Source organism: Miscanthus floridulus, chromosome 4 (assembly GCF_019320115.1).
Source record: "Miscanthus floridulus cultivar M001 chromosome 4, ASM1932011v1, whole genome shotgun sequence".
Lineage (NCBI taxonomy): Eukaryota > Viridiplantae > Streptophyta > Magnoliopsida > Poales > Poaceae > Miscanthus > Miscanthus floridulus.
Genome location: NC_089583.1, coordinates 67,783,326 through 67,807,330, shown reverse-complemented (window position 1 = coordinate 67,807,330; position 24,005 = coordinate 67,783,326). Strand labels below are relative to the sequence as shown.

General features: G+C 46.0%; 2 protein-coding genes across 2 annotated transcripts; both read right to left on the bottom strand.

Moving 5' to 3' along the window:
- Nucleotides 1-16,730: 16,730 nt before the first annotated feature.
- On the bottom strand, nt 16,731-18,793 carry LOC136549762 (transcription factor WRKY19-like). The gene is made up of 3 exons (XM_066541165.1): nt 18,294-18,793; nt 18,071-18,193; nt 16,731-17,658 (listed from the first exon to the last, which is right to left on the bottom strand). Exons 1-3 carry the CDS (start codon nt 18,569-18,571, stop codon nt 17,088-17,090), a joined length of 972 nt encoding a protein of 323 aa, XP_066397262.1. The 5' UTR covers nt 18,572-18,793; the 3' UTR covers nt 16,731-17,087.
- A 1,631-nt stretch (nt 18,794-20,424) lies between these two features.
- LOC136549763 (transcription factor WRKY19-like) lies at nt 20,425-22,232 on the bottom strand. Its single transcript, XM_066541166.1, has 3 exons — nt 21,781-22,232; nt 21,558-21,680; nt 20,425-21,145 (listed from the first exon to the last, which is right to left on the bottom strand). Exons 1-3 carry the CDS (start codon nt 22,056-22,058, stop codon nt 20,590-20,592), a joined length of 957 nt encoding a protein of 318 aa, XP_066397263.1. The 5' UTR covers nt 22,059-22,232; the 3' UTR covers nt 20,425-20,589.
- Nucleotides 22,233-24,005: the final 1,773 nt, after the last annotated feature.

Genomic DNA, 24,005 nt, shown 5'->3' with positions numbered 1-24,005 from the left:
TGTCTAGAGCAAGCCCCTACTTTACCGTTGGGCCATTGAGAGCCCATGCCGGTCCAAAATGCCCGTCTCTCTATCCAATATCGTCGCCGTCGCCACCACCACTCCCTACCTAGCGAGCGTCCTCCTCCCTCCCTAGATCCCTCCATTCCCGGCGAGCATTGCCCTCCGCCCACAGTCTTCCTCCTCCTTGGCTAGTGTCGCCCTCCATCCCACTCCTCCCCTCCGGCCCCGGGTTGCAGCATGGTTGGCCTCTTTGACAACGTCCGCCCTCCTCCATCCCGCTCCTCCCCTCCGTCACCAGTATGCAGCGCTGCCAGCCTCTACCACAACATCCCAACCCTTATCCATCAATGGGAGCCACTGCCCGCTCCTCCCGGAGGGGAGCGGTGTGGGGGGTATAACCCCAGGTACCCACGGCAAGGGACTTCAGGGACGGTCCAGCCCATAAGATTCAAGACTTGCAACGCACGGCATTGCTCGGCGTACGCCGCAAGGCATCTAGAATATCTGATCGGATAGTATAGATATTGTAATCCTACCATATAACCGATTATGATACTTTCCTTGTAACCCTGCCCCTCCAGAATATATAAAGAGGGGCAGGGGTACCCTAGTTGGCATACCTCATCTCACGTCTCATCTCGTATTCCAGCAATACAAACCAATAGAGCACAGGACGTAGGGTTTTACGTCATCTTGACGGCCTGAACTTGTATAAATCTTGTGTCTTGTGTCTCTGTTATCATCTAGTTCCTAATCATGCACACCTCTACCAAACAATCTACTATCGTGGGCATACCCATCGGTGGATTGCTGAACATCTTTTGTCGACAGTTGGCGTGCTAAGTAGGGGCGTGCATGCTGATCCCCTGACGAACCAGATGGACCTCAAGATCAACATGAAGTTCTCGGAGGGTATGGCATAGTATTTGTCCATTCCCGACTCCGACGACCCAGCCACACGGCATTCATTATTTCCTGGTCTACCTATAAAAGTGCGCGTCGAATCTTCTGCCGTCTAAATTTACTCCAAGAGAAGCACCGTAGTTAATGATAAGCTTTTAAACTATTATATATATGTAGTCCCCATTTAGCAGGGCTTCACTTCACTAGTGAAGCTTTTTTTTTTCTTCAGCTCCACGAACGGCTCCACCGGTGGAGCTGAAGCCATTTTAGTAAACCGTTTGGCAAAACGGCTTCACACGTCTTTCGTGCAAAACATTTGTAGCTGTGTTTCTATATGTTTTTTTTTTCAAATTTCAAATTTAAAATTTTATAAATTATAAATAAAATTCGCAACCAATGGAGGAGTTACTGTAGACAAGGCGGACCAGGCGCCTCGGCCTCCACCAGAAGGGCCTCGGCTGGCCGCGCTAAGCCAGGCCAAGGGCCTCCACCGGTAGGCGTTGGCTGGCCACGCCAGGCCAGGGTTGGACGCCGGGAAGGCCTACGCCGCCCGCACTGGGCCATTGAGGCATTGACCTTGTCCACCCGCGCTAGGCTAGGGGGGGCGCCGCCGAGGTGGCCTACTCCAGCGACGCTAGGCCAGTGGCCGCCGCCGGCCGCGCCAGGCCAGGGGCCGCCGCCACCTGTGTCAGGCCAGGGGCTGCCACCGGCCGCGCCAGGCCAGGGGCGGCCACCACCGGCGCCAGGCCAGTTTGCATTAGTATACAAGTGTAGGTACTTTAATATATGTTGCTGCTGCTGCAACTGTAGCATGAAACGACTGTTCTATATGCATAATTAAACATTTGAGAAAAAAAACATGTAGCATGAAACGACTATTCTGTATGCATAATTAAACTGTTAAAGTAGAAAAGTAGCATGTCCACTTTACACTATGGCAACATCATGTCATATTAAAATTCTGTGATTCACTTAAAGGTGCAGAAATAAAAATAGCATTAATTTGTTCTCTCCTAGTTCCCACAAGCAACAGATGAGTCTTCTTTTCGCAGCCTTGCAGAAATAAAATAACAAGCACATAACTAACGAGGAGAAGCCATGTAGTATTGCAGGAGCACACTAAGCAAGTCTTGTAAGTTATCAGACTGGAACTTAAAAGATTGCTAAAGGTTGTGAATATAAGTTGTAGTAATAAGTTTTGTCCCGTATAATGGAATGATAAAAGTTGTGTGTACATATAACTCTGTAACTTTCTAAAAATCCAAAGTTGTGCAAAATATTTTTTTCTCAAAAAAGGAAAGTTGCGGGATTAGCTCATAGTTTGTTGGATTCAAATCCAATGAACGTTCGTTATATATTAGTGTCTCCGCTAACAACTAGTACATGACTAGAGGACTAACAATTAGTCTGCTTATTTAGATCTTTAGGAATTAAAGATTTGTTAACTAGTTGTTAGTCTTATGGATCCAAAGGTTTTGATTACAAATTACATTACCGTGAAAGTCTTTTTCATAATTTCTTAACCATGAAAATGGTTATGTTTGTTGCTCCTTTCATTGATGTACAAGTGGAATGAATTGCGTGGTATGCATCATGCATACTTAGTTTTGGTTGGTCTTTTTTCATATCTTGATATCACTGGACACCAGCTGTGTGGCGGATCCGGAATGAGGCAAATTTGTTTTTATAATAATAAAAAGGTTAGAAATCTTACTAGTGGTGCGCTAATAGATATAACAAAGAGCACACACTAGTAGAGAAATGACCTTTAATCCACTTCAAAATTTGGCTTTAGTCCCGGTATTTTTCGCGCCTGGGACTAGAGAAACCTTTAGTCCCGGTTGGTAGCTCCAACCGGGACTAAAGGTCCCTGCCCAACAGCTACTGCGGCAGGCTTTTGCTGCAGGGGACCTTTAGTCCCGGTTGGAGCTACCAACCGGGACTAAAGGTTAACGTTTACTCCCGGTTGGTCTCTCCAACCGGGAGTAAAAGTCTACTCCCGGCTGGAGGCTTCGTCCGGGACTAGAAAGGGACCTTTAGTCCTGGTTGCTGTCTTCAACCGGGACTAAAGGTCCCCTCCTATATATCCCTTCTTCCTTCCCAAGCCCGAGCCACTTCGAGCTCAGTGTTCTTGCTTCATCGCTGGCCTCTCTTCTTTCCTCATCGCCGGTAATCACAAGATTTCTTCGATTCCTCCAACGATTCTTCGGTTCTAAAGGTTACCAACATTATACACTCATGTTTCATCAGTAGCATATCTCATTTTATGGACTAGATATATGTGGGTTTTTATGGTGGATTTTTTTTATTTGTAAGCCATTTAAGCTCAAAATCACTTTAAAGTTTGCATATTTGGATGAAGGAAGGTTAAAGTAGTTATTCAAAACTAGTATTCAGCTTTCATTTCTAGCATGCATAGCACACTTCATGGTTTAGAGATATAGAGAATTTTAGAGTTTTTTAATTTTATTTGTTTATAAAATGAGAAATTTATATTATATTAAAAATAAGTATAGAGAGTAGATGGCAACTGCTTCGGGGTCCTCAGCCTCTCATCGGGTTCCAAAGCGACTGAGGCCGGACCTCCCTCTCATTGCATGCGGCAAGTGTGAGTAGAAGATCGTGATGGAGTACCGGGTGAGGAAGGAGTGTCCCAACAAGGGCCGTATCTTCTACAAGTGTCCGGATCGCAATGTGAGTTATTTTGTCGCATTTGATGATTATGGTTAATTTATACTTATTTTCATGATGATTGTGATTAAAGTTCTAATTTTTTGTTTTAATTTCAGTGGGATGGCACTGGATGTTTAGGCTGGTACTGGGAGAAAGAGTATGCTGAACACGTCCAAAACTCTCTTGCACAGGCGGCTACGGCGGCTGATGAGGCAGTGATCCTGCAGAAGAAGCACATAGATGTTGAACAAACGCATGATTTGTCTGTTTTAGTTGGGATTGGCCGCGAAATCCTTATGCTGTTGAAGTGCATTTTAGCTTTAGTTTTTTTGGTGGTAGTTGGGATTGTCTACATTGTAGCGAGACTTTCATAAATTAATACCTTGTGTGGTGGCTTGAATGTCGTTTAATTAACTAATTATACTCTAGGTTTTAATATGGTATGTATGTCATGTAATGTAGATGAGCCGACATTGGATGTACAATGCTGATCACCGCTCCCAAGAGTTCATTGAGGGCGTGCATTCTTTCTTACGTGTGGCCGAGGCAAATAAATTCGATGGTTTCATGTGCTGCCCATGTGCCATATGTAAGAATTTGAAGGAATATGCTAGCTCAAGGAGTCTTCATTCACACTTGTTGAAGTCGGGTTTCATGCCAAACTATATTTGTTGGACGAAGCACGGAGAAACCAGGGTTGTAATGGAAGAAGATGAAGAAGAACAATGGGACGATGATGACATTATTGCTGAATATGGTGCCTTCAATGATACTGCAATGGGGAAAGCTGAAGAAGAGGTACGGACAGAAAATGAGCCTGCTGATGATCTTGGTCAGGCCATTCGTGACGCACAAAGAGAATGCGAAAGTGAAAAGGTGAAGATCAAGTTTGAGCGCATGCTAGAGGATCACAAGAAATTGCTATACCCAACTTATGATGCAGGATAGAAAAAGTTGGGTACCACACTAGAATTGCTGCAATGAAAGGCAAAGAATGGTATATCTGACAAGGGATTTGGGGAGTTACTAAAAATCCAAAAGAAGATGCTTCCGAAGGATAACGAATTGCCTGCCACTACGTACGAAGCAAAACAGGTAGTCTGCCCTTTAGGATTAGAAATCCAGAAGATACATGCATGTCCTAATGACTGCATCCTCTACCGTGGTGAGGAGTACGAGAAGTTAGATGCAAGCCCGGTATGTCATGCATCGCGGTATAAGATCAGGCGAGATGACCCTGGTGATGTTGAGGGCGAACGTCCCACAAAGAAAATCCCTGCCAAGATTATGTGGTATGCTCCTATAATACCACGCTTGAAATGTCTATTCAGAAACAAAGACCATGCAAAGTTGTTGCGATGGCATAAAGAAGATCGTAAGGTAGACAATATGTTGAGACACCCTACTGATGGGGTCCCAATGGAGAGCAATCGATAGAGAATTCCCAAAGTTTGCAAATGACGTCCGAAACTTAAGGTTTGCTTTAAGTATGGATGGTATGAATCCTTTCGGGGAGCAAAGCAGTAGTCATAGCACTTGGCCTGTTACTCTATGTATCTACAACCTTCCTCTCTGGTTATGCATGAAGCGTAAGTTTATTATGATGCCAGTGCTCATCCAAGGCCCAAGGCAACCTGGCAATGATATTGATGTGTACCTGAGGCCACTAGTTGAAAAACTTCTACTTTTGTGGAAGAGACCAGGTGCACGTGTGTGGGATGAGCACAAACAGGAGCACTTTGACCTACGAGCATTGTTGTTCGTAACAATCAATGATTGGCCTGCTCTAAGTAATCTTTCAGGACAATCAAACAAGGGATATAATGCATGCACGCACTGTTTTGATGACATTAAAGGTATATTCTTGAAAAAATGTCAAAAGGTCGTGTACCTTCGCCATCATCAATTTCTTCCTACGAATCACCCTCTAAGAAAGAAAGGCAAGCATTTTAAAGGTAAGGCAGACCACCAGACCAAGCCAGGCAACCGAACTGGTGAGGATGTACTCAATATGGTCAAGGATGTGAAAGTAGTATTTGGAAAGGCACATGGCAGTGAACCTGTTCCGAACGACGCCGACGGTCATGCACCCATGTGGAAGAAGAAGTCCATATTTTGGGAGCTACCCTATTGGCAAGTCCTAGAGGTCCGTAGCGCGATCGACGTGATGCACCTGACGAAGAATCTTTGTGTGAACCTGCTAGGCTTCATGGGTGTGTATGGGAAGCCTAAGAACACACTTGAAGCACGACAGGACCTACGGTGTTTGAAAGAACGAGACAACTTGCATCCAGAGAAGACAGATGATGGACGCCATTACTTAAGTCCTGCCAGCTACACTCTTAGCAAAGAAGAGAAGGAAAGCATGTTTGAATGCCTAGCAAGCATCAAGGTACCATCTGGATTCTCCTCGAATATAAAAGGTATAATAAATGTGCCAGAGAAGAAATTCCTAAACTTAAAGTCCCATGACTGCCATGTGCTCATGACGCAATTGCTTCCAGGTGCATTAAGAGGAATTCTACCTCCAAATGTACGTCTAGCCACCGTGAAGCTATGTGCATTCCTCAATGCAATTTCTCAGAAGATAATTGATCCAATGGATCTTGCTAAACTATAGAATGATGTGGTTCAATGTCTTGTTAGCTTTGAGTTAGTGTTCCCTCGTTCCTTCTTTAATATCATGACACACCTCCTAGTTCACCTGGTCAAGGAGATTAGCATTCTCGGTCCTATGTTCCTGCACAACATGTTCCCCTTTGAGAGGTTCATGGGAGTCCTAAAGAAATATGTTCACAACCGTGCTCGGCCAGAATAAGGCATCGCCAAGGGCTATGGAACAGAGAAGGTCATTGAGTTTTGTGTTGACTTTATTCCCGACCTTGACCCGATTGGTGTTCCTAAATCGCGACACGAGGGAAGACTAAGTGGAAAGGGAACACTAGGGAAGAAACCATATATTGGTACATAGGACAATTATTTTAATAAAGCACACTACACAGTTCTGCAAAACTCCTCCTTGGTGGATCCATATATCGAGACACATAAAGAGTTGCTCCGATCTGAGTTTCCAGAGAAGTCTGAAGCTTGGATTACGCGTCAACACATGGAAACTTTTAGTGACTGGTTGTGAAAAGAATGCCAGGGTGATGAGAGTATTGATGAGCAATTGTATTTGTTGGCTAGGCAGCCATCGTGGCATATCCTCACATACAACGGGTACGAGATAAATGGGAATATATTTTACACAGTAGCCCAAGATAAAAGGAGCACCAACCAAAACAGTGGTGTCCGCATAGATGCCACCGACCCTAATGGAAATAAGCAAATATATTATAGCCGCATAGAGGAGATATGGGAACTAAACTATGCACCTACTTTTAAGGTACCTTTGTTCAAGTGCTAATGGGTAAAGACGACTGGAGGCGGGGTAGCAGTCGACAACCAGTATGGAATGGCAACCGTGGACCTCAACAATATTTGGTACAAAGACAAACCGTTCGTCCTTGCCAAGGATGTGAATCAGGTGTTCTATGTCAAGGACATGTCTACAAAACCGAAGAGATGGAAAAACAACAATGACCCAATCAATGAGCCAAAGCGCCACATAGTTCTTTCAGGGAAAGAAACATCATCGAAATTGAAGACAAGTCAGAAGATTATGAAAAGGATGACCAAATTCCACCCTTCACAGTGAACAAAGACCGAAGCATCCAGCTAAATGATGAGGACACTCCATGGTTACGGCACGATCATAACCAAGGGATATACGTTAAGAAGTTCACTACTGTGCCCGCTTGATATATATAGTGATGTATTAGACCTATTATGTAATAATTGTGACTTTAGATTTTTTTGTCGTGTTTTCATATTTTCTACGGTTTAAATGAATTTTCTGCTTGATGGTGGATTTCCCGCGGAGAATGTGTGATGAAAAACCAAATGATCAACGTTAATAAGATGTGAAAACATATTTCCTGTCGAAAAGCAATAGTTTTAATGATTTTAATCAAGTAGTATATTTTTGCATTGTGCAAATTGTAATTATTATTTACACTATGTTAAATATTTATACAGTAAAATAAAAGAGTTTAGGTTATAAATTTTTGTTGTGTATAATAATGCAAAACCAAGTCCAGGAAATTTTTTTATAATTTTTTGGATAATATTTTATTTATTAGGCAATTAATAACTCTTTGCATATTTATATAAAAGAAATATATAAAAAAGGAAAAACTTCTAGAAACTGGCAGAAACCAACTGCAGCCCACCTTTACTCCCGGGTCGATCAACCACCCGGGACTAAAGGTGGGCTACGTTTTTCGCGGCCCGCCAAAAAATAACATTAGTCCCGGGTCATGGCTGCACCCGGGACTAAAGGTCAGACCTTTAGTCTGGGTTCTTACCATCACCCGGGACTAAAGGTCCTTTAGTCCCGGGCCGTTGCTTCACCCGGGACTAAAGATCCGCCAAATATATATCGCCTCGTCTTCTTCTCCCCATCCATCGTCTTCATTCTTTGCTCGAGAGCCACCGCGCCGCCGCCGCTCCCCATAGCCTCCAGCCGCCTCCACGCGCCTCTCCTGTCTCTCGCCATCTCCGCCAGCGGCCTGGCTCGCGCCTCTCCCATTCATGCGTGGCGCCTAGACCCGGATCCACCGCCATCATCCTCACCCTCGCCCAGATCTAAATTGGATCGACCGTGGCCTCATCGCCGTCGTCGATCCTCGTCCTCGTCATCGCCAGCTTTGTCCCTGGCTCCATGCGCTCGCACGCCTCGCTGTGCGCTCGTCGTCCCCTTCACCGGAGAGCTCGTCGACGTCCGCTTTGTTAGAGCGCTCGTCGTCGTCCCCGTCGCATCCTCATCATCGAGAGATCACCTCCGGCCATCCTCGTCGTCCTCCACGCTCGTCGTCCTTGTCAGCGCGCTCATCCTCGTCGTCGACTTGATTAAAACCATTTGTCAGCGCGCTCATCCTCATCGTCGAGAGATCACCTCCGGCCAGCATATCGTGCCTCGATCTCGTCCTTCGTCCCCGGCGGCTGGCTCTACGCGCACGCGCGCCTCTTCCTGGCCGGCTCCACACGCTCGTCATCCTCCACGCTTGTCGTCCTTGATCTCCTCACCATGCTTGTGCTCGTGCTTGTCCTCGTCATCATGCTTGTGTTGCTCGCCGTGCTATATGTGAGCAATAGTGTGTGTATGAGTGTGTGCACATAGAAAAAATATAGAAAAAATAGATAGATTTTATTTGTAGATTTTATTTGTGTATGAGTGTGTGCTCGGACCGACGGACATGGAGAGGGAGCAGGGGAACGGGGCGGCCATGGAGTACAGCTCGGCGGCCATGGCTTCCTGCTGCCGCCCTGCCTGGCTGAAGGAGGAGAACAGCAAGGGAGAAAGAGAGAATGCAGAGGAAGAGAGAGACAGCGGCGTCCATTTCAAGTCTTCAGCACTTGCGCACGCCCGAGGCGAGTGGGGGTTCGGCTTGAGCATGATGGCCACGTTCAAATGCTTGAGGCTAGCTCAAAAATACATGAAAAACCGACTGAACCTCTATTTTCTCGACTCTCTATCTCCTAAACTGTTTAGTTCTGGAACAAAATGTAGTAACAAAAGCTGTATATCTACGCTAGATCTCCAACTTTATTTAAAGGATCACAGTCTCACTCGGCCTGGTTAGAGATATACAAGGTTCCAAAGTAGGGTTCACGAAACTTAGAAGTCGAATCAAGCCTTGATCCAAAAATAAAGTTTGTTCTACATAACATGGACCACAACTTTGTTTGGATGAATTGTAGAAAAATGTAGTAGTGTACTACAATATATAGTTGTAGAAATATATTAGAATCTTCGTCTCAATTGAAAAGATGGTTTTTATTAGTGCTATGAATTTTTTGATATATATATCTGAATTTTGATATATTAACATTAATGTTGATATATATCCTAATATCCTAAGCTCTGCTCCAAACCCTAACCAGAGCTCGGCATAAATAATAACCCTAAATTCTATAATTATTTAAGTTCGGTGTTATATATATAAATTTGTTATATATATATCACCTGCCAATAAATATTTCTTGAAAATAAGAAATCAAAGTTATGCTTTGGAGACTTGAATTTTGAGTATAGTTATTTAATTAATTTTAAGCATATGACTCGATCCATTTGATAGATATATGGTTTTTATTTTTTATAGATATATCTAGTGGTGTAAAAGCTAGATGGCTGCCCCGAGAGACAATATGGATGAAGAAATGATGGATATTATCAACATCGGCACTCAATTTGCCGGTGGTGACCAGCAGGATGTAGATGACGGGAGTCAATACCTGGCTCTTGAAAATATTCAAGAAAATATTGTGTAAGAAAATATTGGCGAGGTATATATATTAATATATATATTTGAATATTATGTATATATATTTGAATATCTATCATCTATTATGTGTACACATGATATTTATTTTTTTTTTATACGTAGCCCTCTGGATCGACGACCACAACGGCGAAAAGCAAAAATATTTGAGGCCCGAAAAGCCATTGGAGGAGCGCTACATAATATCATAATTCAATATCGAGACAGGCGAACCACTTGGTCCACATGCAAGGAAATTCGTACAACACTGTAGGTACCTTGTAAGGGATAGACTTTCGATCAGTGCCCGTGAATTGAGGCAAAAGATCAACGAGCCTCATGTTAGTTTTGTCTCTGATTTTAATAAGAATTTAATTTGGGATGATATCCTTCAACATTTCATGTTGCAAGTAGATGATTATGATAATATCAACGATGATGAATTGAAGGAGCTAGTTCGAAAGTGGGCTATGAAGAAGATGGCCACACAATTCTAGACTTGAAAGAAATCCCTATACATGAAATACGTCAAGAAGAACCTAACGCCCAATTTCAATACTAGGGGCCTGCTCGCGAAGTTGAGGCCCTACTAGAATGATTTTGTACAATACAAGACATCGGAAGAGGGTGAGGAACGGGTGAGAAGGAACCAAGAGAATGCCCGATAGAAGGTATACCACCATGGCATGGGATCAGATGACTACGCGACTGCCATTCCCAAGTGGAAAAAATGAAAGCGGACATTCTTGCCAAGGGTATCACACCATAATCACTCAATTAGCCCAAACGCGTGAAGAATTGGTTTTTCGCTCATGGGGGAAGACTGGACCTAGAGATCGGGAAGCTGGTTCATGGCCTAAAACTCGAAAGAGCAACACAAAAATTTTCTTATACTCTACAAGCTAAAGCTATTGGTGCGTTCAGGCCCAATAGAGAGAAGGATGAACTGATGTATGCCATCGAGACTACTGAACATAGTGGCCGAATGAGAGGTTTAGGACGGAACATTTCTTGGGAGCATGGTTTTCCTAACGACAGAGATACCTACAAAAGCCGACAGAGAAGGAAGGATGATGAAGCAGTGTGGATCAGCAGGTTGGAGAAATATGTTCGTGAGTCACAGGAGGCGTTGCTTCAAGCACAGGAGCACGAAAAAGACATGCAAGCTAGAATGCAGGACGAAATCATAAAGCAAGTGCAAATAGCAATGAGTGCTCAAAGGCAGGCATCAGATCCTAGAATCAACATTAATATTAGCCCCCCTGATCAGTTGAAAAGCAGCTGCGCTTCCACGGAGTTGCCAAATCAAGATGACGCAATGCTACGTTTCCCCGTGGATGACATCACTGCACCGTTTACATCATGTGAGCTACATATTCCAAAAGGGAATGCCACAATCATGGTGGCTCTCGGTGTCTTTTCTCCTCCAGATCCTACCAAGACACCAAGAATCCATGAGGCGATAATACTACTTGGATATGTTAGTGTCTTAGGGGATAGAGTTAACAAACGTTTTAGTGATCTAACTCTTGACATTCTAGGAGGTGAAGGGGAGAAGACTCTAGGAGAAGCAGAGAAGACATTCATACTATGGCGCAAGCACTACATCATTATTCCCGGGGTCTCTAGTCCACCGCCGCTTCTTCAACTGCCAGACAATAGGTGTGGACAAAAGTGAACGAAACAATTTTTTCACTAATTTTCTATTGACATGCATGATTAATAATAACAATTTCTTATACCTAATTATTCTTTTTTGTACTCACACAGCAGAGCCTCCGCCAACCTAAGCCTAATTATTCAATCTCCAGATCATCATAGTGCTCTAGGCAATCAGGTGGCAACGCCGCCACCGCCGCCACCTCCAAGGAGGTCTCCAACGCCTCTAAGGAGGTCTCCAATGGCTGCCCCACCTCCCTTGATGACCAAGAAGCAACCAGCTCCTAAGAGGTTCGCCCCACAAACGAAGCCGTTGGTCCACCAGCCGGCAAACAAGAAAGCCTCCACTAATCCATTTATTCCCCAAAAACTGTCTTACGAGAAAAGTGAAAAGGAATTAAATGCTGCAGTACAAAAAGATGTGAACAGTTTCTTCGAAAAAGTAAGAAATCAACGAGAAGCGAGGGAGAACCCGGAGAAACCGTACTTCTACCTACCTCCAGATCATCTAAGAAATAAGGTGGACCAGAAAAAGTGGAAATCTCAAAAGACCCTACCAAATCGGACTACGACCGCTCTCTCACCAAGTCATTTGAGGCGGCGCAGAAAAATATAAGAGCAGGAAAAGGTGTTGCACAACTTGGACAACAATCGCAACAATCAGTCCCCCCTCTTGTCATTCGTAATGAATATGGTTCAAACTTAGACTTACTGGACGTCGATTTTGAGGACCTGGATACCGGTTTGGACCTTGCCCAAGTGCTCGCTGAAGGACCATCTGCTCCGAAAGTGGATCCTTGGAAGAAATTTAAACATGGAAAGAGTCTATACAACCCTGAGGCCTTAGATGAACTGGGTACGCAAATGTACCTGCTAAATAAGTAGTACATGGCGGCGTGTGAACGGGGAGAGAACTTTGTTTCTATCAGAGTTAGAAACCAACATTACTTCCATGGCGATGACGTTATATATGTCGAGTTTTTAGAATTACACCAACTATGCCAGCTGGACTCTCTCGACAAAAGATTTATTAGCTGCTACTGTCTGTAAGTGTCATTATTTTCTACTATTAAAGTGTATATATATAAAGCTACATGTATATATATAAATTATATATCCTCACACTATATTTTTATATATGCAGATATGAGATGACAGAACTCAGAAAGAGAAAAGATAATGTTGTTGGTTTCGTTGATCCAAATGTCGTATTCAAACACCCTAATCCCCCGCCTCAATAGAAAGCTGAACTCGAGAAAAATCTCATTAGGTTCTTAGTGAACCAACAAAACAAGGACATACTCTTCCCCTACAACTTCAAGTGAGTGTTAAATAATTAATGTCGATCATAAGGACATTTGTTCAATTATTTGCTTACTAACTAAGCTATCTCCCATATATATATATATATATATATATATATATATATATATATATATATATATATATATATATATATATATATATATGTTGACTCTAGTTAATATCGATCATATTTGTATATAAAAACATATGCAACAATCACTGGATATTGATGGTCATCGATATGGCCAATAGTTGGTTGAGCATCTTAGACTCGTTAAGAAAAGAGCAAACAGAGTATCAAGACTTGATAGATATTATCCAAGGGTAATTTAGTCTCTCTAGCAACTATATATACCTCGATCTCTTAACTGCAACAATTATTAAAGGTTAAATTAATTTTTTATTTTATTGGGCGCAGTGTATGGAAAAGTTTCATTGAGGAACACCACATGAAATATTGTAAAGCGCCACTGGATGTAATCGCACACAAAGTAAGTACTAGCTACATTTATATATATAATTCAATTAACACCATGCATGCTTTCAATTCACCAGATCTTTTTCTCGTAAAAGTGGGTTCTGAGGCAAGAATAGGGGAACAACTACTGCGGATACTATATTTGCGAGTTCATCATGGCGTACGCAAAAAGAACTCCTTAAGAAATCCTCAAAGTACGTTATATAAATATATTCATATATTCACAATTTCTTTTATTGCTCATATATATAAGTAATCACGTGACCAACACACACACATATATATATATTAATACTTTTCCTTTAACTTTTATTGAAAACTCTATGGTTGAAGGAAAAAGTCATATGACGTGACCAACTGAAAGCAATTCGAGAGACCATAGCAGGATTTCTTAATGACCAGGTCTTAAACCCCGCCGGCGAGTTCTACAATGACGTGAACGAAACATGGAAGCCAAACCAGATAGAGTGAATTTGTTATCCCAAGGATATGATACAATATACAATGCAAGCTTTATTTATAATATATATATATATATACATATTATTTGTACATAAAATAATGTACAATATATATATATATATATATGCATGTAATATATACGTTAGTTTTATACTTTAGTTTGTACAAAATGTTCGAACATTATAAGCGTGTAGAATACGTATATTATTAGCAGCATAGAATGTGTATTCGAAAAACAAAACGAATCATCAATTGAAAATAGAAATAAAAAAAAACCTTTAATTCCGGTTGGTAATACCAAACGAAACTAAAGGGCCGGCCCACGTGGCCAGGCCGGGAGGCCTCTTTAGCCCCGAGGTGGGCCACCTTTAGTCCCGAGCGAGAAACCGGGACTAAAGGAGGGGCCCTTTAGTCCCGCATTCGTGCTCCCGGTTAGGAAACCGGGACTGAAGGGGTTTCCCAACCAGGAGTACAGCTTGTTTCTGTACTAGTGACAAATGAATATATTAATTCAAAATGCTCAAGCAACATGTATATTATTTTATTTTTAGAGAAAACATGTATAATATGTAGTCTTTTATGCACTGTTCTATACTGGAATTCTTTCAAATGGAGAGGCTTGTGATAGGCGTTGGCTTGTCTGTCCTAATTAAAGAACTTGACAGAGTATTTTGCTTTGGTTGTAAATTACTTATAATGGGGCATCCAAAAGGTCAGATAGCAAATGAGGGGTGTAATGATTGGACACATCTTGGCAACAGACTTAAAGAGCACGAGACAAGTGCAGATCATGTTTTGAATATGACCACTTGGTATGAGTTGTGTAGTAGATTTCAAAAGGATCAAACTATTGATAAATCTGGCCAACGACAACTAGAGAAAGAAAAGGATATTGGAGGAAAGTTCTATTCCGAAAGGTCTAGTCCCAGCACCCCCACATCGCATGCATGCATGGCTCCTGGACAACCTATTTCGCTGAAATTATTTGCTGATGTTTATGCTGATTTATTGTGAGAGAAAAATACTGTTGTTTGGTTAAAAAGTAGTAGCGCTGAATAACAGGACGGATAACACCAGCGCCATCTCGATCGCGTACGTGATGGATCAAATGGTCTGCAGACTCCAGGCAAGTGGGTCGATATTGACTCTGCCCGCCGGTCGCCGGAGCAACTTGCCCACGGAGTACCGCAGGTAACTGGTTGCCGGCCGGGGCCCCGGACCCCTCAATTTGTTTGTTTTTTTCAAAGAAGAAAAGACGGACACATGCCTTGCACTGCATGCAGTACCGGCCGGCCAGTACTAGTGATGATTGAGCGAGCTTTAATGAATTCGATCGACCATTGAGGGCTCCGGTGTAAAAACCAGGCTGAATTGGCGTACGTAGGTCCGGCCCCGCCCCAGGTTTTGGGTTGACGAGTTTGTGTAATGAGGGGGTGTAATGATTGGACACATCTTGGCAACAGTCTTAAAAGAGCCTGAGACAAGTGCAGATCATGTTTTGAATATGACCACTTAGTATGAGTTGCGTAGTAGATTACAAAAGGATCAAACTATTGATAAATCTGGCCAACTACCACTAGAGAAAGAAAAGGATCATTGGAGGAAAGTTCTATTCAGAATTGTTGCCATTGTAAAATTTCTTGCCAAGCACAATCTTGCATTTCGGGGTAGCAATAGCAAGTTATATGATGATAGCAATGGGAATTTCTTGGGTTTGGTAGAGATGTTAGCTGAATTTGACCCTGTTTTACAAATGAACAAACACAGGTTCATTATTTTGGTCATCCAGAATGAGTTGATACACTGCTCGCTTCTTCACTAACAACAAGATTTGAACAATATATCAAGGCTACCAGGGAATTTTTGGTTTCTTATTTACTTCCGATATATTGCAGTCATTCTATAATAATAGCTTGAGATCTTCCTGTGATAATCTTGAGGCTGCTCTTAAAAGAGATGGAAAATCATATATTGATGCTAATGAACTGTATGTGCAGCTGAGGTTTCTTCAAGATTTTATTCCAAAAGAAGATATGGGCCCTGTTGATATTCTAAAGTTCTTGAAGCGACATGACTACTTTCCCAATGCAACTATTGCATATAGAGTTTTGTTGACCACCTATGACTGTCGTATTAGCATAGCGAAGCTATTCAAAACTGAAGTTATTGAAGAATTATTTGCGTTCTACAATGATGCATGAAAGGCTTACTGATTTGGCTACAATAGCACTTGCGGGCAACATGCTGGACAAGATTGACTATCAGTCTATTATTGAAGATTTCATTTCGAAGAACACCAAAAGAATGATGTTGTTCAAGTAAACATTATGCAACGAAGGGTTGAATAGGTACTACAATTCATAACTTATCACACAGCAATGTAATATATTATTGTTTATATATCATTTATGGTCCTATTTTGCTAGCCTACAAGGCCCCGTTTTAAACTTTACATAGGGCCTCGGTTTTGTCCAAGACGGCCCTGATTCTAGATAGAAAAATACCTAATGAAGAGCATCCATGACCAAAAGATCATATATGTCTTTACAATTTCAAACCACTTTGCCCACAATCCTCAATTCTACATTAAATTAAAATTTTAAAACATGTCATAGTTTTTTTAAAAGTTGTCCTTGTAAACTAGTAGACCGGAGGGAGTACAGTAAAGCTGGAGCCCAAAGAGACAGAATGCCACCATTCGGATTGTGCTTTGAATGGAGACTTGTACTTAGTATTTGACTTTTTTTATTGCAACCTCACGCACAGTGCTAAAGGAAAGCTTGTGAATGTACCAAGTACTAGTCAGTATCAGTACTAAGTAGCTTTTTCTTGAAAAAAAAACTAATTATACATGGTCGAATGTTCATGTCCTCATGGGGGTTAATCAGATTAAATATCACGCAAATTTAAGCTGCACTATTAATTATATGTTGGAAGGTGTTTAAATTCACTAGAAGAAACTCACATGTTTAGCCTAAAAATTGACAGCACTATTACAAAATTATTTACTTTGCAACCCTCGACCGAAAAAAAGTGAGAGAAGGAGCATTCACTATTCTGACATCCTAAGGTTCATGACAGGCACTGCCACTGACCGAGACAGAACATGTGTTCTCCCCTCCTCTGCCCCTGGACAACCGGCAGAGCAACTGAACTAACTAAAGGGAAGCCTCAGATTCCCATTCCCTAGTGTTCACCAGCTGCATTAGCAAGACTCGTGTCGCTCCCTGCTTGCACTCTGATCACACAAAGAAGCTTGAGACGTCGATGTCGAAGTCGTCGAGGAACCCGTCGCCGTTGGCTCTGTCGATCGCTGACATGACTTCCTCGAACCCGAACTGCACGTCGCCGCCGGCGACCCCGAAAGGCGGGAAAGAGACGACGTGGTTGGAGTCCGAGGTCGCCGGGGACACGGCCCAGTTGTCGGACGTGGACGGCGCGGAGAAGGGGCTGCGCTCCGGCACCAGGCACCCGCTCGCTGTCGCCGGCGTGGAGGAGAAGCAGAAGGGCGCGGGCGCGTCCCAGCCCTGCAGCTGCTGCTCTGGCTCCACGGCCGGCCCCTCGGTCTTCACCGTCAGGCTGGAGTTCAGGCTCTGCACGAAGCTGCTGGTGCCCGGGTTGCCGTTGTCCTTGTACTCCGGCGCCTGCGCGTCTGCGGCAGCCTGACCCGCCGCCGCAGCCGCAGACCTCTGAACGCAGGTGTGGTCACCGAGGTAGACGACGTCAAAGATGGTCGGGTCCTCGTCGGTGCGCTGCACTTGCTTCGTCGCCGCACATCCCTGAGAGTGCCGGTGTCTGCAGCGGTAGTAGCCCCTGCAATGTTTGCACGGATCACGTCAGCCTCAGGACCATAATCTTGTTTGATGGGGGAAAAAGAAGAGATTTTGCTTGTGCATCGACGAACAAGATTTGCACAAAGTAGCCTCAACAATCCGATTTGGACATCGCTCTATGAATCAGTGTTCCTCCATCGGACAAAGATTAAGTGGAGGCCAGCCAAACACTTGCAAACAACACAAACAAACAGAGGCTGCATAACTTTTTTCAGCAAGACAAGAGTGGAGGAGCCCCGCGATCAAAAGTAGATAAGAAAGCAGCAGGAAATGATTTCGATTCCACTTGCGATAAGAACACGTGCAGATGAGATTGGGCTCTGGAGTCTGGAAAAGAAAAGAAAGATCTTTTCTTTTTTGATAGGAGGATGTGTCAAGTCAAGTGGGGCAACCTTGGGTGCTTGGCTCCAAGGATCTCCTTCTGGCCGTACTTCCTCCAGCTGTGGCCGTCGTCGGCCGGGTGGTCGCCGGCCGAGCTCACCCTCACCTCATGCCTCTTCTTGTCCATCGTCGTCCTGCAAGTTAACATAAAAAGCACTTGAAAAGCTCAGCAAACAGAGGTCAAATAGGAGCGTTTCTGTTTGTTAATCGGGAAGCTCCCTGGATGATGGATACCTTCTCTTGGTGGCCTTGACGAAGGGCGCGTCGGAGGCGTCGCTGAGCGGGCTGGCCGTCGCAGCCGACCGCTTCCGCGGGCCGTCGAGGGTGGAGGTGGTGATGAGCAGGCTGATGGAGCGCTCGGTGATGGAAGAGATCTGCGAGGCGAGGTGCTTGCAGAGGTCGGGCGAGGAGCCGCCGAGGTGCACCTCCAGTTGCCTCGCCAGCTCCTTGACATGGCCCAGCTCCGTCACCACCAGCCGGCTGCCTCCATTGCCGTCGACGATGCTGGCCATCGCTCGACCGACGGACCTCTTAGTCTCGGCTGTTCGTTGTTGCCGCGCAGGCTAGAGCTGGTCTGGAGGCCGGACCGCGGGGTGATCGATCGATGGTGATGGCAATGGTGCTGCGAAACTAGAGGCAGCGCAGGACTGTGTCGCGGGCTCGCGGCTGCTGCGAGAAGAGAAGAGGCTGGTGGGTGACTGGGTTTGTGAGGGAGTGATGAGGCGAACGGCGCTGGGAGCTGCCCTCTTTATTTATAACGGCGACGACAACGACGGAAACAAAAACATGGGGAGCGAAGCGCGTTTCGTCTTGGGAGGGGATGCCTATTGTGTTGCAAGTGCAGAAGGATTGTTTGGGTTTCGGAGTAGAGACTGCTGATTGGCCATGTCGGATTCGGATCGGGCCGCCCGTCCGTAACACGTCTTCATGCTGCCGAGTGCCAGACGTCAAAGTAAGGGGTACACGGCCCCTACCCCTACCCCTACCCGCTTCGTGTTTTCGTTTTCGTTTTCGATCGAGAACCTCGTGATCGAGCAATGCTCATCAGTCATCACCCTACTAGCTAATTGTCGGATTTTTCCTTGGTGACTGACAGGAGATGTTCGTTGAGCTCAACATCACGATGGGAACCCCGAAGATAGCTAGGGCATCCCATCCAACGAATGGGACCAAGATGCGTTGTACACCCTATATATATACTTCCTTGCTCTTTGATTATTTTACGCACGCACTGAGCACTGAGAGATACTTTGCTGAATCTAGCTTGCTAGTATATATCAACACCGGAAGGATATACTAGTACTTCACCCTACTTATAGCTCCAGTAGTATTGGAAAGGAGATAGAAGCTTACTGCTAGCTCTAGCCAAGGTTTTCATTTTCGGAAATTAAAATTTATTGGGGGTCACAGATAAAGAGGATAAACAGGATATATCGAAAATATCAGACCAAATTCAAATAAAATATAATTTGAATTTAAGTACATTTAAATAAATTTAAACAAAATTTATACGAAAAAGATAGATATTTCTTTATCGGCACCTACGGATAAAGAGGATATATCAGAAATATCAGGAGATTTCGGCCGATATTGGAAACCATTGCTCTAGCCTCTATGCGTGGTCGAGTTTCTACAGATCTCAAATCTCTAGTTTTTGCCATGCCTCAGGGTTTGTGAGGATCCAAAATAATTAATTAAAAAAAGCCTACAAGGACGATCGAGCTTGTACAAAGCAGGTAAGCAACGCATGTTTTAGTAAATGGAGTATATGATTTTTTTTTTGAAGGGAAACAGGAGGGATTTTACCACCTGCTGTGCTTTATTGCAAAAAAAAAAAGGTACAGAAAGGTTCCACAATACAAAATGATGAGACAAAAAAGCTTACAAAGAGAATAGAAAGGATTACACATAAGCTTCTAGCGTTAAATCAATAGGTGGATGATATAGTTTGCTCTGGCCCGTAGAATAACTAGGGCGAACTCGGTTTTAAAAATTGTCTTGCAACGCTGCACCGAAGCCTGAATGTTCATGAAAATAACATCATTTATTATTGTCCAAATTGACCAGGCACTACCGGAGACAGCTTCTTTGTCGAGTGTCCCAGACTTTGCCGAGAGCTTTTTATCGGGCACTCGGCAAAGAGGTTGTTTGCCGAGTGCCAGAGAGAAAGCACTCGGCAAACAACTGGCACTCGGCAAAGAGGTTGTTTGCCGAGTGCCGAGCACTGGGTAAACAATAACAATCGGCAAAGAGGTGGTTTTGCCGAGTGTCAGGATAAGACACTCGGCAAAGGGCCGCCTACGTTAACGGCCGGCAGGCGTCGTTAATCCTTTGCCAAGTGTCTTATCCTGATACTCGGCAAAGAGGCTCATTTGCCGAGTGTTATTTTTATATAAGTTTTGAGTAGTTGGAATAATTCCTGGTGCATTCCAGATCTAACGAACGGACCCTAAAGGGCAGCCTCAGATTCCCATTCCCTAGTGTTCACCAGCTGCATTAGCAAGACTCGTCGCTCCCTGCTTGCACTCAATCACACAAAGAAGCTTGAGACGTCGATGTCGAGGTCGTCGAGGAACCCGTCGCCGTCGGCTCTGTCGATCGCTGACATGACTTCCTCGAACCCGAACAGCACGTCGCCGCCGGCGACCTCGAAAGGCGGGAAAGAGACGACGTGGTTGGAGTCCGAGGTCGCCGGGGACACGGCCCAGTTGTCGGACGTGGACGGCGCGGAGAAGGGGCTGCGCTCCGGCACCAGGCACCCGCTCGCTGTCGCCGGCGTGGAGAAGCAGAAGGGCGCGGGCGCGTCCCTGCCCTGCAGCTGCTGCTCTGGCTGCACGGCCGGCCCCTCGGTCTTCACCGTCAGGCTGGAGCTCAGGCTCTGCACGAAGCTGCTGGTGCCCGGGTTGTCGTTGTCCTTGTACTCCGGCGCCTGCGCGTCTGCGGCAGCCTGACCCGCAGCCCTCTGAACGCAGGTGTGGTCACCGAGGTAGACGACGTCAAAGAAGGTCGGGTCCTCGTCGGTGCGCTGCACTTGCTTCGTCGCCGCACATCCCTGAGAGTGCCGGTGTCTGCAGCGGTAGTAGCCCCTGCAATGTTTGCACGGATGACGTCAGCCTCAGGACCATAATCTTGTTTGATGGGAGAAAAAGAAGAGATTTTGCTTGTGCATCGACGAACAAGATTTGCACAAAGTAGCCTCAACAATCCGATTTGGACATCGCTCTATGAATCAGTGTTCCTCCATCGGACAAAGATTAAGTGGAGGCCAGCCAAACACTTGCAAACAACACAAACAAACAGAGGCTGCATAACTTTTTCCAGCAAGACAAGAGTGGAGGAGCCCCGCCATCAAAAGTAGATAAGAAAGCAGCAGGAAATAATTTCGATTCCACTTGCGATAAGAACACGTGCAGACGAGATTGGGCTGTGGAGTCTGGAAAAGAAAAGAAAAATCTTTTCTTTTTTGATAGGAGGATGTGTCAAGTCAAGTGGGGCAACCTTGGGTGCTTGGCTCCAAGGATCTCCTTCTGGCCGTACTTCCTCCAGCTGTGGCCGTCGTCGGCCGGGTGGTCGCCGGCCGAGCTCACCCTCACCTCATGCCTCTTCTTGTCCATCGTCGTCCTGCAAGTTAACATAAAAAGCACTTGAAAAGCTCAGCAAACAGAGATCAATTAGGAGCGCTTCTGTTTGTTAATCGGGAAGCTCCCTGGATGATGGATACCTTTTCTTGGTGGCCTTGACGAAGGGCGCGTCGGAGGCGTCGCTGAGCGGGCTGGCCGTCGCCGCCGACCGCTTCCGCGGGCCGTCGAGGGTGGAGGTGGTGATGAGCAGGCTGATGGAGCGCTCGGTGATGGAGAAGATCTGCGAGGCGAGGTGCTTGCAGAGGTCGGGCGAGGAGCCGCCGAGGTGCACCTCCAGCTGCCTCGACAGCTCCTTGACGTGGCCCAGCTCCGTCACCACCAGCCGGCTGCCTCCATTGCCGTCGACGACGCTGGCCATCGCTCGACCGACGGACCTCTTAGTCTCGGCTGTTCGTTGTTGCCGCGCAGGCTAGAGCTAGTCTGGAGGCCGGACCGCGGGGTGATCGATCGATGGTGATGGCAATGGTGCTGCGAAACTAGAGGCAGCGCAGGACTATGTCGCGGGCTCGCGGCTGCTGGGAGAAGAGAAGAGGCAAGTGATGAGGCGAACGGCGCTGGGAGCTGCCCTCTTTATTTATAACGGCGACGACAACGACGGAAACAAAAACATGGGGAGCGAAGCGCGTTTCGTCTTGGGAGGGGATGCCTATTGTGTTGCAAGTGCAGAAGGATTGTTTGGGTTTCGGAGTAGAGACTGCTGATTGGCCATGTCGGATTCGGATCGGGCCGCCCGTCCGTAACACGTCTTCATGCTTGGTCGAGCAATGCTCATCAGTCATCACCCTACTAGCTAATTGTCGGATTTTTCCTTGGTGGCTGACAGGAGATGTTCGTTGAGCCCAACATCACGATGGGAACCCCGAAGATAGATAGGGCATCCCATCCAACGAATGGGACCAAGATGCGTTGTACACCCTATATATATACTTCCTTGTTCTTGGATTATTTTACGCACGCACTAACCACTGAGAGATAGTTTGCTGAATCTAGCTAGCTAGTAAAAAAAAGATATGATTTTTCTAAGATATATTAATCATATCAAATCATATTTTTTTTGTAAAATTAAATGAAGATAATTTTTATATGAAAATTATAGATCTCGACGACCACCAGGTGCTCGGACTTCTCCACCGATCAACTGGTCGGACCGCTAGGTTCATGGACATCGTCGCCGACCAGTTGATCGAATTGTTCGCCGGTTGCTTCTACTCAATGCTCACTTCACCGCCGAACAGTTTACCAGACTGTTCGTCACTCGTGCTTCATCGCCAGCGACGTCGGGGATTCCTCAGCGCTCGGTTTCTTCGTGCTCGAGGAGTCAGTGGGCACACTTCACCGCACGGACGTCGCCAGCTACGCTGGAGACTCCTCGGTGCTCGGACATCGTCAGCGATGCCGGGGACTCCTCGCTCCTCGGTGCTCGGACATCGTCAGTGACGCTGGGGACTCCTCGCTCCTCGGTGCTCGGACATCTCCAGTGAAGCTAGGGACTCCCCGCTCCTCGGTGCTCGGACATCGCCAGCGACGCCGGGAATTCCTCGCTCCTCGGTGCTCGGACATCGCCAGCGACGCCGGAGACTCCTCGCTCCTCGGTGCTCGGTCATCGCCAGCGACGCCGGGAACTCCTCGCTCCTCGGTGCTCGGACATCGCCAGCGACGCCAGGGACTCCTCGCCCCTCGGTGCTTGGACATCGCCAGCGACGCCGGGGACCCCTCGCCCCTCGGTGCTCGGACATCGTCAGCGACGCCGGGGACTCCTCGCTCCTTGGTGCTCAGTCATCGCCAGCGACGCCGGGGACTCCTCGCTCCTCGGTGCTCGGTCATCGCCAGCGACGCCGGGGACTCCTCGCTCCTCGGTGCTCGGTTATCGCCAGCGACGTCGGGGACTCCTTGGTGCTCGGTCATCGCCAGCGACACCGGGGACTCCTCGCCCCTCGGTGCTCGGACATCACCAGTGACGCCGGGGACTCCTCGCTCCTCAGTGCTCGGACATCGCCAGCGATGCCGGGGATTCCTCGCTCCTTAGTGCTCGGACATCGCCAGCGACACCGGGGACTCCTCGCTCCTCGGTGCTCGGTCATCGCTAGCGACGCCGGGAACTCCTCGCTCCTCGATGCTCGGACATCGCCAGCGACACCGGGGACTCCTCGCCCCTTGGTGCTCGGACATCGCCAGCGACGCCGGGGACCCCTCGCCCATCGGTGCTCGGACATTGTCAGCGACGCCGGGGACTCCTCGCTCCGCGGTGCTCGGTCACCGCCAGCGACGCCGGGGACTCCTCGCTCCTTGGTGCTTGATCATCGCC

Coding starts and splice junctions, on each gene's coding strand:
- LOC136549763 (XM_066541166.1), bottom strand. CDS start 22,058: ATGGCCAGCGTCGTCGACGGCAATGGAGGCAGCCGGCTGGTGGTGACG. Junction 21,681..21,780: donor GTCAAGGCCACCAAGAAAAG/GTATCCATCATC, acceptor GTTAACTTGCAG/GACGACGATGGACAAGAAGA. Junction 21,146..21,557: donor CTTGGAGCCAAGCACCCAAG/GTTGCCCCACTT, acceptor CAAACATTGCAG/GGGCTACTACCGCTGCAGAC.
- LOC136549762 (XM_066541165.1), bottom strand. CDS start 18,571: ATGGCCAGCATCGTCGACGGCAATGGAGGCAGCCGGCTGGTGGTGACG. Junction 18,194..18,293: donor GTCAAGGCCACCAAGAGAAG/GTATCCATCATC, acceptor GTTAACTTGCAG/GACGACGATGGACAAGAAGA. Junction 17,659..18,070: donor CTTGGAGCCAAGCACCCAAG/GTTGCCCCACTT, acceptor CAAACATTGCAG/GGGCTACTACCGCTGCAGAC.